The sequence below is a fragment of the Gorilla gorilla genome, chromosome 6 (genome assembly GCF_029281585.2).
Source record: "Gorilla gorilla gorilla isolate KB3781 chromosome 6, NHGRI_mGorGor1-v2.1_pri, whole genome shotgun sequence".
Taxonomy (NCBI): Eukaryota; Metazoa; Chordata; class Mammalia; order Primates; family Hominidae; genus Gorilla; species Gorilla gorilla.
This window is the reverse complement of record NC_073230.2, coordinates 47,821,674-47,834,657: the sequence shown is the minus strand read 5'-3', so window position 1 is coordinate 47,834,657 and position 12,984 is coordinate 47,821,674. Positions and strand designations below refer to the sequence as shown.

Here is a 12,984-nt window from a genome sequence, read left to right as displayed (position 1 = left end):
TGTGCTTAAGGCAAAATAAGTGCTTACAAGAATTCCTGAGCTCAAGGAGCAGAGCCCCACGTCCAGGTGCACCCCAGCCCACACGTTACCCACAAGTGCATTCATTCATTCAACACAGTTATTTATGTATGTATGTATGTATGTATTTATTTATTTATTTATTTATTTTTCGACATGGAGTCTCACTCTGTCACCCAGGCTGGAGTGCAGTGGCGCAATCTTAGCTCACTGCAGCCTCCGCCTCCCTGGTTCAAGCGATTCTCCTGATTCAGCCTCCTGGGATAGCTGGGATTACAGACACGTGCCACCACACATGGCTAATTTTTTTGTATTTTTAGTAGAGACGGGGTTTCACCATGTTGGCCAGGCTGGTCTCAAACTCCTGACCTCAGGTGATATGCCCGCCTTGGCCTCCCAAAGTGTTGGGATTACAGGCGTGAGCCACAGCACCCAGCCTCAACAAAGTATTTACTGAGCATCATCTATGTTCTTGCCAGGCACTACTTTTGCTGGAAATGCAGACCTAAAGGAGCTAGGCTGGGCTGCTGTCTTGGTGCCTGCCTTCTAAGTAGAGGGGACTGACAAAAAATAAGTTGACAGGTAAGGCAGTTTTAGACAGAACATCTCATTCAGGCTCTGATCGAAATCTCCATTGAGGCCAGAGAGGAAGCTGCGGGACTGAGAACAGTCACTGAGTTCAGAGTGGAAGCTTTGGGATATAAGCTTCCCCTAGAAGTGACTGAGCCAGGTAGACTTTGGAATGTGGTCAGAAGGCAACACAGCACAGTTGCTCAGTCCCTAATGAACTCTCTTCCTGCGATGACCTTGGCTTTTGTCAAAGCCTTGTACGAGGAATCTGCCACTATAATCGTGATTAAAAGTCTCTTAAGATCTTACTCACCACATTTCATTGTGTTTCCTACAGAAAGTCTAAGATGAAACATTTTGTTAAGAACTTGGAGGAAGAAAAAAGTCCCTGTATTCTGATCATAAGAACTAAGCTTTCCTTTTATCTTCTTGGCTGCCAAGAAGCTCAGAGAAGTATCTGAATCTCAATTACTGCAATTCTGTCCATCTGTTTTATAATTTGGAGAGAATGCTTAAGAATGATAAAAGTGCCCTCTTATAATCACCCATACACAGGCTCAAATCCCCATTTCCTGCCACACGATGGATGACCTCAGAATTTTTATTAACATTCTGAGCTGGGTTTTCTAGCAACCTGAGAATAGTGAAACTGGATAGTGTTTTGTTGTTGTTGTTGTTGTTGTTGTTTGTTGTTTCGGGGGGGGACGGAGTCTCATTCTGTCACAGAGTACAGTGCATGATCTCGGCTCACTGCAACCTCCACCTCCCGGGTTCAAGCGATTCTCCCTGCCTCAGCTTCAGCAGCTGCGATTACAGGCGCCCGTCACCACGCCCAGCTAATTTTTTTTTTTTTTTTTTTTTTTGAGACGGAGTTTCGCTCTTGTTGCCCAGGCTGGAGTTCAATGGCGCGATCTCGGCTCACTGCAACCTCTGCCTCCTGGGTTCAAGTGATTCTCCTGCCTCAGCCTCCCAAGTAGCTGGGATTACAGGCATGTGCCACCACGCCTGGCTAATTTTGTATTTTTGGTAGAGACGGGATTTCTCCATGTTGGTCAAGCTGGTCTCGAACTCCCAACCTCAGATGATCCGCCCACCTCAGCCTCCCAAAGTGCCAGCATTACAGGTGTGAGCCACCCCGCCCAGCCTAATTTTGTGTATTTGTAGTAGAGACGAGGTTTCGCCGTGTTGCCCAAGCTGGTCTTGAACTGCTGACCTCAGGTGATCCACCCACCTCAGCCTCCCAAAGTGCTGGGATTACAGGCATAAGCCACCATGCCTGGCCTTGATAATGTTTTAATGAGATGTACAAAAGTCCACTGCATAGAGCAAATGCTCAGAACTATTTTTGTCTTCCTTCATATTGCTACTTCCTGATTTCTGTCTGTTTTGTATTTTCCTATTTTATTATACATTTCTTGGGTTGTAAATTATCTCAAATCCTTTGTAGAAAAAGACAAGTTTTGATTTTTTTTTTTTAAGTTCCATTACCCACCTGGTGGCATAACAAAGCCGAGTGCAGGATAGCAAAAGCTGCAGGCGTCTTCTTGATCAAAGTAAAATCTGCTCATGGACTAAAGAAGTATTACGTTCTTTCTTCCAACTAAGTAATGCCAGTTTCTATAACCTCATCTTATATACTTTAATGAAGCTTCCTTCAAGGGCTGTGTATTTCACTTACAATTTTTGATTCCTTGGTGTAGAGGCCATTTTTAAGAGTCATTTTCTCTATTATAGACATGCCTTTGTCTGCTTTCTTTTCATTTCTGAGATGGCACTCACTCACGGCTTTATATTCCAAGATAGAAATGCTATTAATGACTTAGTTAGAAAGAAACTGACAGAGCAGAATCTTTTGTCTCCAGGTTCTTAAAAAAAAAAAAATCCATGCATAATAGCATGTTCCATCCCTAGAAGTGATGATTTTCTGCTTTTAAGATTCTGTTTTTTTACAGGTTTTGTTTTTGTTTTTGTTAATGTGCTATACTCCATGAGAATATCTTAAAACATATTAAACCTGCAAGGCCTATTCCAAGATTAAGAAAAAAAGAAAAACAACCAAGAGCATATCACTTAATTCAAAACATTTCAACAATTACAATGTTATTTAAGTTGGAAAGCAAAACAAATAAACAAGACATTGGTGGCTCCTCTGCTACAAATAGGAAAAAAAAAAAACAAAAACAAAAATAACAGCAGATGGTTTTTACTCCCATAGCAGGGAACTTTGTACAGTGTATTTAAATTGCTCTCAGAGGCTCACTTATCAGACCCATTTTTTCAAGGGTCAACTAAAATCTATGCTTGACATAGCCCGTAACTAGGGCCACGTGATTACAACCAATAACTGGAAAATTACAGTGTTATTGAAACTGTTGCTGATATTCTTGTGGTCCTCCTATCAGTTCATATTGTCTATCACCAAAGGGAAAAGAAGACAAAAGATACTTGAGTTATTAGTGGGTTGGAGAAAAGGCTGGGAGAAATTTAGTGATATCCGTTGATTTCCCATACATACAGAGATCGGGAGGGCCACCCTTTGCAGAGAGGAAAGAGAAAGGAGGTCTCCTGTTGGGGAGATCTTCTTTAGAGGTTAGGAAGAATGGTGGAGTTGTAAGACATTGGAATCACTGTCTAGGAAGACAGTGGCCTTTTATCCAGGGCTATTTAAAAACAGGACAGAGCTTCATCTATCTCCCACAGTTCAGATGTGAAGAGAGAGTGATTAAATTGCTTCTTCCAGACTGATGAGTCTATAGTATATGCTAGAAACACTTGTGAATGTCTGGGAGAAACATAGCCACAAACGAATTGCATGTTGAGCAATCAGCTCTATCCACCTGCTGTGTTCAAGAAGCAACTGTTGACATTTGCTCAAATGTGCTCACCACAAACCAAAACAAAATAAAATAAAAATGGGGTAAATAGGTGAGGGATGGATGTGCTAACTTGATTGTGGTAATCATTTCACCATATATATATATATATACACACACACACACACACACACACACAGTGAAATGTATTATTATATATTATATATAATATATCTTATATATTATATATAATATATCTTATATATTATATATAATATATCTTATATATTATATATAATATATCTTATATATTATATAACATATAATATATAATATATAAATATATAGTATATATAATATAATATATAAATATATATTATATATTATATAATATATAATACAACATATATTATATATAATATATATTAATATATTATATATAAATAATATATTAATAAGTTATATATAAATAATATATTAATAAGTTATATATAAATAATATATCAATATATTATATATAAATATAATATATTAATATTATTATATATGTTATATATAATACAACATATAATATATTTATATAAATATAATATATTATTTATATAAATATATATTTATATATAATATATAATATAATATATAATATATTTATATATAATATAATATATAATATATTTATATATAATATATAATATAATATATAAATATATTATATATAAATATATTATATATTATATATTATATATAAAATATATAATATATAATATAATATAATATATAATATATTTATCTATAATATAATATAATATATAATATATTTATCTATAATATAATATATTATATATTATAATATATAATATATTTATCTATAATACAATATAATATATTATATTATAATATATAATATAATATATAATATATTTATATATATTATAATATATAATATAATATATAATATATTTATATATATTATAATATATAATATAATATATAATATATTTATATATATTATAATATATATTTATATATATTTATATATATTATAATATGATATATTTATATATAATATAACATATATTTATATATAATATAACATAATATATTTATATATATATAAAATCTTCACATTGTACACCTTAAAGGTCATACAGTTTTGTCAGTTATACCTCAATAAAGCTGGGAAATTAAAAATAAAAAGGAGCAACTGTTGTGAGTCTTTAATAAAACATCTGTTTAGGACATGATGGAATACAATTTTAAGTTCATCTCCTTCCTACGTAACTTTGTGTTCATATCTTTATTTTCTTCTCTCTATGTACCATCTACTACTAAATTATCATGCCTTTCTGTAATTTTTTTTTTTTTGAGGCGGGGTCTCGCTCTTGTTGCCCAGGAGTGCAGTGGCACAATCTTGGCTCACTGCAACCTCCGCCTCCTGGGTTCCAGCAATTCTCCTGCCTCAACCTCCCAAGTAGCTGGGATTACAGGCACCTGCCAGCACGCCCGGCTAATTTTTGTACTTTTAGTAGAGACGGGGCTTTGCCATGTTGGCCAGGCTGGCCTTGAACTCCTGACCTCAAGTGATCCACCTGCCTCAGCCTCCCAAAGTGCTGGGATTACAGGCCTGCACCACCACTCCCAGCCATTTTATCTATTTTTATAAGCCATCTTAAACCCTTTCTGGAACAAGAAGGGATATCACTGAATAAAATAATTTCTATAAATTAAAGCTTTGGGGGCTTTTCGTGGCAGGAATTATGCCAGGTACAGGGGATATACAGAGGAGAAAACTTCACAGTGTAGGAGTGAACATGGACGACAGATCAACTAGCAACAGTACCTAAGAATCCCTGCAGGGTAATGGGATTCCTGTGCATCATGGAGCAGAAAGTTCCACTCTTGGGAATGGGAAGGAGGCAAGGAGCGGTTACAGCAGAGTTGGTGCTGGAGCATAATTCTGATGCAGAAGTACAGATCCTGCCTGCAAGTAGGAATGGGGAGGATGTGTGCAAAGACAGGGTGGTGGGAGAGGGTGGGGTGCAAGGGACGGCTTTGAGGCTGCCCTGCTTACCCCGGACAAATGTCATCGTTCCAATCCAGTAATCACTGACAAACGTCTTCTTTGACTAATGTTTCCTTCTCTACCTTTGCTCTCACCATGTGGACAGTGATCACTGGCGTAATTTGACAGTTTCAGGAGAGTTCTCTAGTTTCCAGGGGATTTTGGTAAAAATACAATAGCAGAATTGTTGTCTTCAGCAAAAGAGAAACACCCTACAATCCTTTGCAGGCCCTGATGGAAACCACGTACATAAAAGTCTTTATCTTAGGCTCTTCATCATGAATGCAAATATATCCTACTCAATCGTAAACCTTACAAATAAAGGAGCCTCTCCCCTGAGCACCAGTATATAGAGCACCTTTACAAACACACTAGGCTGTGTAGCCCTTGGCACTTTGATTTTGTAAGAAAACCTGAAGGTTTCTTGAATTTAATGCAAGTTCATAAGAGTGAGGACTCTGGGGTGACATGAAGGAAGCCTGCTCAGTGACGGAGCCTGGCTGAGTGCCCAGGCCCTATGTCTCAGGGAGGTTTCCTTCCTAAAGCATTACCAGTAATATCTTAGCAAGAGATTTTTATTTATTGAGCAGGTACTGTACTAAGAACTTGACTTGCACTGTCTCATTAAATTCTGACAACAGCCCATTTACAGAGGAGGAAACCGAGGTCCAGAAAGATTAAATTGTCCAGCGATAGACCCACAGCTGGGAAGCTGGTAGATGCTGCCTCAGCTTTGATGATGGTCTAATTCATAATTATTTTGAATCTCTGTAATACTGTAAGATGGTATTAGCCCACTTAAAGTATGTGGGAACTAAACAAACCTTGTGCTCTTGCAGCAGCCTTTCTGTTTGGGGATTTTACAAAGGTCTCTGGACAGAGTCTCCTGGAGGGCTGTCAGTTTACTGAGATCCTCCCTGAACTGCCCAGAATAGCCATGGTGCCTTGAGATAGGTGGGTGGTTCCTGCTTCCCTGGCCTTCAGCGCTTTGCCAGTCTTCCTGAGAGGAGGGATGGTTTCCAGGCAACACCATGGTCCATCTATTTTCATACTGCTATAGTGACAAGCATTTTGAAAAAATAAGAAATATGGTCCCAATAAGATGATGAGATGCTTTTTGGAGTCTGTCTTGTCCGCCTGTCATAATTCTACAGCAACCACCAGTAGGGCCAAAGGAATTCCAAACAGGACACACAGATGAGTGAAAGGGCCTGCCTGCCCCATGGCCATAGAGAACCAGGACTCAGAATGCCAATACTGTGCTTTCTCAGGCTAATAGACCTTTTACAACATCCTGGTCTTGGAGGATGGAAAAAGTGCAGGCCTAAATTACTGCTAACTAGACTGATGTAACTGAAAGAGTAGACTATTGCTGTGGTCTGCTCATCATAGCTGGTAAACAAAAAGTCAATAATTTGCATTTGATTAGGTGCATAAGAAGTTACAGTTCCTGGGATCTAAACTTCATGAGTCAACACTTTTTTAGGCCTTAATCTTCTCTTCTTGAAAACTACATATAGAACAACATGAACTTCAATAACCAGGACCCCCCAAAAATGTTCATTTAAACACAATTTTAATATACTTTGATGAAGTCAGAATCATCCTTGCTTGTTTCTGCATGAGTTCTATTTGCTGCCTGTCCTTCTGTATTTTCAAAGTTATCTGTGCCCAAAACGAGTTAGTGCTCTGCATCAGGTTGGCTCATTTTAAGTGCTCAAAGTTGTAAACAATACAAAAATGCATTTTTTCTCATCAGGTACAATGTTTTCTACAATAACATTGGCTCCAAGGGAGATACAGTCCTCTGAGATTGGATTTTATTGAAAATCATCGTATTCAAAGAGTACTAGGATGTTTGAAATCCTTCGTAGAAACTTCATACAGCCCGAAGGCATTCTGTAGAGTGAAAGATGTAAATGGAGGAGTAACTGCCTCACCCCGCAGGGACCACTCCTAATTCTGAGCTGTGTGTAGGGACCTGAATGCTGCAGGGATCACTCAGAGGTTAATAATGATAATCATCGTTTGCCTTAAAGAAGGATAAAATCAGATCCAATCTAATTGACATTGGAGAACTCGAGGGATGGCATTTGGTTGAGGAATAGTCACACCTTCAGGGTCATTCTGCACATCCCAGTCCTTCTGGTATCAAGTGGGTTAGAGCCGGGAGAGGCAGAGACTCCAACAGAACATGGAAACGCAGGACACCCTGGTGCACTTGTGTTTTTGTTCTTGCTGTCCCCGTGTGAACCCAGAGCTGCAGCCTTTGTCACGAGGAAGATGCTCTATGCCATGTTTCATATCTGCCCAGCAGGGCAGCTCACTCACAGCGCGTGTCTCCCAGCACATCTTTCGTTTTCGTGTGATGACGGTGACTGAGTTGCCGGCGTGCCCTGACCCTGCTCACTGTCTCTTTGCTCCCACAGAATCTGTACCAGAACAGGTTTTTAGGCCTGGCCGCCATGGCGTCTCCTTCTAGAAACTCCCAGAGCCGACGCCGGTGCAAGGAGCCGCTCCGATATAGCTACAACCCCGACCAGTTCCACAACATGGACCTCAGGGGCGGCCCCCACGATGGCGTCACCATTCCCCGCTCCACCAGCGACACTGACCTGGTCACCTCGGACAGCCGCTCCACGCTCATGGTCAGCAGCTCCTACTATTCCATCGGGCACTCTCAGGACCTGGTCATCCACTGGGACATAAAGGAGGAAGTGGACGCTGGGGACTGGATTGGCATGTACCTCATTGGTGAGTAGAATGTGCCAAGTGTATTATTCATAATTCACTTTTACATATGCTGTCACATTTTAATAAACTCTACAATATAATTAAAATATGCAAGCAACTGTGTTATATGCCAGATTCTAACACACTGAAGACCACTGTTGCATGACCTTGTTTTTCTGCAAAAGGGACAATAAGGTCTCTCTTGCCATCTCCATTCCATGGAAGAAAATCATGAGATACAGCAGAGTCAGGTGTGGTTAAACACAAATGTCATTATCATTTGCAACTATAGAAGCTCTTCTACTTGTGAATAAGTTAATATCAAAGCCTGTTTTTAAGTCTATGTGCTTATAAGACAAAGTAACACCGTATGCCCAACCAATGTATGTAGAGGTAATTTCACTTTAGTTTCCAGCATAATCTTTGCCAGCTCTTCCAACATTCTTACTGCTTTGTATTCAACAGACAAGCTGGGATTATACATACAGGCATACAGGCATGGTGCTGGAGAAAGTTGACTTGCCTTACTTTAGGTGGAGATTTATTCAAAATTTTGAAAGTTCCAAAGTTGAAAGTTTACTAGAAGAAATTGTTCTATGTGAATTTTCTCAGGTCTTTGCAAACAAAACAAATTATGCAAATAAGTTGGATGCTGAGGCAATTATTTTTATGAAAGTTTCACCATTCCCACGGATTGGTTTTGAAAATCTTATAATTATGAAAACCAATTTAAATGAAAAATGTATTTCATCTATTTTATGTGATAGAATCAGCTGTCATGGAAATTGATGTGTTTACCCAAAAGTCGAGTTATAATTGCTGGAAGGCCACAAGAGTCAACAGATTCAACACCGGGTTCATCCGAGGCCAGGCCTTCTGCCTTCAGTCTGTGCTCTGCAACATTTGCACATTCAGACACACAACACCGATTTAACATCACAGAAAGTAATGGATTGTTATGAGTAGTTTACAACCTGCACAGTTTTTCTGATAAAATAAAAGGGATCTTATCTGACTAACTAGTTCTCAGGGAAATATTCTTGGGTCTCTTAAAGGTTTTTCCATCAGCTTGGTTAGTGTGTTTATAATACACACATTAATGTAAAGATGGAGGTACATACATTGTTGAAATTTTTACACAAATAGCTATGACTAGCTGAACTGGATTTCCAAAAGTTAAAATTCAATTTATTTCTGAAAAAAAAATTGTTCTTGAATAAAAGTAGATACTATAGATTAAGAACGGAGATTGCAAAATAACAGCCCAAAGAGCATTTTTTTTTTTTTTTCGAGATGGAGTTTTGCTCTTGTTGCACAGGCTGGAGTTCAATGGTGCGATCTCGGCTCACCGCAACCTCTGCTTCCCGGGTTCAAGTGATTCTCCTGCCTCAGTCTCCCAAGTAGCTGGGATTACAGGCATGTGCCACCATGCCTGGCTAGTTTTGTATTTTTAGTAGAGACGGGGTTTCTCCATGTTGGTCAGGCTGGTCTAGAACTCCCGACCTCAGGTGATCCACCTGCCTCGGCTTCCCATAGTGCTGGGATTACAGGTGTGAGCCACTGCCCCCGGCCACATATTTTGTTTCATTTACATTGTTTTGTTTTAAATTTGATTGATTATCCACACTTAAAATGTAGAAGTTTCAAGTTGAAACCCAACTTTCTAGCTTCTTTCACAAAAGCCTCCAATTTGGCAGCCTGAGCCTGTGATACCACATGGTTCTAATCAGCTGGAGTTAAGCATCTGCACCCTCCCTAGACTGGCCTGTAACCTTCAGTGTTGCCACAGTCCCCTCCCACCCATTCTGACCTTCATCATGAGTGTTTTTTGTTTAGCACTTGAGGCAATTAGGTTTAGGCTCCGAATCTAGGGTTTTGGTTTGATTTGGTTTGGTTTTGGTTTTGGTTTTGGTTTGTTTTTTGGTCTGCTTTTTTATTGAGATGGAGTCTCACTATATTGCCCAGGCTCAAACTCCAGGGCTCAAGTGATCCTTCAGCCTCAGCCTCCCAAAATGCTGAGATTACAGGCATGAGCCACCATGCCCAGCCCAGATCTAGTTTTGAGTCAACTCAAGGGCATCTTCCTGCAGCTGGTGAGTGCTGATGTTATTCCTCAAGTTAGGTACCCACTGGAAGAGAAGCCTGTTTGGGGAGAAGATAATGAGCTCAAGATGGAATTACTGAGTGTGGAACACCTGAGGGATGTGCGTCCACAGTGAGTGAATGAATGAATGGGTCTGAAGCTCAACCAGGGATCCCAGCTAGGGTTGTAGATTTGGGATAACAGACACCTTGGGGGTGGATAAGCTCACTCTAGTGTTGTGTATAGAAAGAGAGCACCAGATAGTCACAGTGAGAGCGGGCAGGGGAGAGGCAGACGAGGAACTCAAACAGAAGAGGAGGAGGTGGTGAAGGGGCAGGATAACCAGGAGACTAGAGAGAACAAAGAAGAGGGTAGTAGAGGAGGGGGTGGGTAGCCATATCAGGTATTACGAAACTCCATGAATGAATAAGATCTGGTGTTAACATGACATTTTGACTGAGACAAAAGTAACCACAACTTATCATCCTAGAACCTTAATTTGACAGTTTGTTATTCTCATTGTAGCTACACATATATAACTGTGAAGTTATGTAATGCAAAATGCCAACACTTTCAACGGCATAGCATTTCAAAAATAACTTCCAAATCCGAAATTGTCTGTGAATCTTAAAAGTCAATAATGTGTAAGTCCTTAGTAGCTTATCTTCCACATTTTCCGTTCTTTGCCAGAGATCAAATCAGAGATATAGGCTGAGAAATGTAGAGATGGTGATTTCATCTCATCTGTCATTTCATGAATGAGGAGATGTCGAATCAGTGGCTCCCACAGTCACACAGCTGCCTCCCCTGGCTCAGGACTCATGCTGCCACAGGGGTAGCACAGCATTGTGGTGCAGTGTTGGGTATGGGCCATGGCACATCCGTGTGCCATCAAATGTCCAGCAGAGGCCAGGGTTGTGATGCTTTCAGCATGGTAGGACTTCTAGAGCTCTCAAAGCAAATAGGACTGTTCTGCCATAAGAGGGGGAAGATACCTGGATGTGGAGGGTGAAGTGTGGCTGCTGATTTATGGAACCCAACTCTTGAAGAATGAAAGTTTTTCCTTTACATCAGGCACCCTATTAGATTCTAGAAGAGCAGAAGCTGTATAAGGCACAAACAGAATTCTTGTGTCCAAAGAAACAATATGAAGGAAAGGCCACAGAAGGGGAGAAAGTGGCATTGATTTTTAGGAGCTCCTCTATCACTTTATGCTTAGAGTTCCTGCTTCTACAAGAGAATGTCGCTTCTGCATCATTGGCTTAGTAGTGAGAAAGACAAGTAGATTCTCCCCATATCTCCCGTCCCATTATCATTATTATTATTATTTTGAGATGGAATCTCACTCTGTTGCCCAGGCTAGAGTACAATGGCACGATCCCAGCTCACTGCAACCTCTGCCTCCCAGGTTCAAGCAACTCTCCTGATTCAGCCTCTCAAGTAGCTGGGATTACAGGCATGCACCACCACCCCTGGCTAATTTTTCTATTTTTAGTAGAGATGGGGTTTCACCATGTTGGCCAGGCTGATCTCAAACTCCTGACCTCAGGTGATCCACCCCACCTCGGCCTCCCAAACTCCTGGGATTACAGGCGTGATCCACCGCGCCTGGCCCTGTCCCATTATTTAGTGAAGTCATGGTCCAGCCACAGTGGGAGAATCCTGGGAGATTTTTTCCCAAGATTTGGTTGTCAGAAAGCATGAATTACTCTGAAAAATGGAAGCCATATCTTTTTTCTGATGGGTGTAGGAGACCTGGGTGGTATATTGATTCTCTCTTTTAATCAGTTATGGGCTCACTTGCTCATTCCACTCTTAACAGCAATAGCATGTTTGTTGTCCACTCTTCTATTATAGATTATGGCATGGAAATCATAGCTATGATTTTTATTTTGAAGACAAATCCAGAGAAAATATATTACTTGTTTCTTAGGTATGTCTGTTTCTGTAAGCTTCATTAGAACTTTCTGATTAAAATTGTAATAATCCACAAAGATCCTTTCTCTATTATAAACTGAGGAGCAGGTGGTAGGATTCTACACACCAGAAGAAATGCATACCACTCAGAAAATGTAATCTTTTCCTGAGGAACTTATCTCTACACGTTCTGTACAAAATGTACGATGACAAAATCTTGAACAGTACTGATGTGAGCTAGTGCTTCAAGTTATTATTAATGGTTTTACGTAGTAAGTGTCATAGGGATTTGCAATACAGGGCCCTATTTTTGGCCCAGATTCTAAGCAGAAATAGCTGCTTATTAGATGTTGGACACTGGTCTAAGACCACTAGCTGTATTAGCTCAAGGAATCCTTTCAACAAGATTTTGAGGTAGGTACTTTTAGTATTTATCCTCATTTTGTAGTGAGTGATTAAATAAACTGGCTAAGATCACATAGTAATGGTAGATGTAAGCTTCCTGCCTCAAAGGGGATGTAATATTGCTCCCACAAAGAGGCTTCCATCATGACAAGAATGCAGAAAATAACAGCCTCCTGGTAGAGAGCCTAGAGCACCCATTCCACACTGAGGTGGAGAGTGTGGCTTGGCCCACAGCATTCATTCCAGTTCTCCTCTCCCCTCCCCTTTTCTCTCCTCCCCTCCCCTCCCCCCTCTCCTCTCCTTTCCCCTTCCCTCCCCTTCCCTCCCCTTCCTTCTCCTCCCCTCCCCTCCCCTTCCTTCTCCTCCCCTCCCCTCCCCTTCCT

General features: G+C 40.1%; 1 protein-coding gene across 7 annotated transcripts in view; it reads left to right on the top strand.

The window, feature by feature from the left end:
- HECW1 (HECT, C2 and WW domain containing E3 ubiquitin protein ligase 1) overlaps nt 1–12,984 on the top strand; it is a 449,170-nt gene that overhangs the window by 190,148 nt on the left and 246,038 nt on the right. For all 7 annotated transcript variants that reach the window (XM_031013201.3, XM_063708510.1, XM_063708508.1 and 4 more), the window contains one exon: nt 7,893–8,217. In XM_031013201.3, the coding sequence (XP_030869061.1) occupies nt 7,893–8,217 (325 nt within the window). The remainder of the gene's footprint in view (nt 1–7,892; nt 8,218–12,984) is intronic.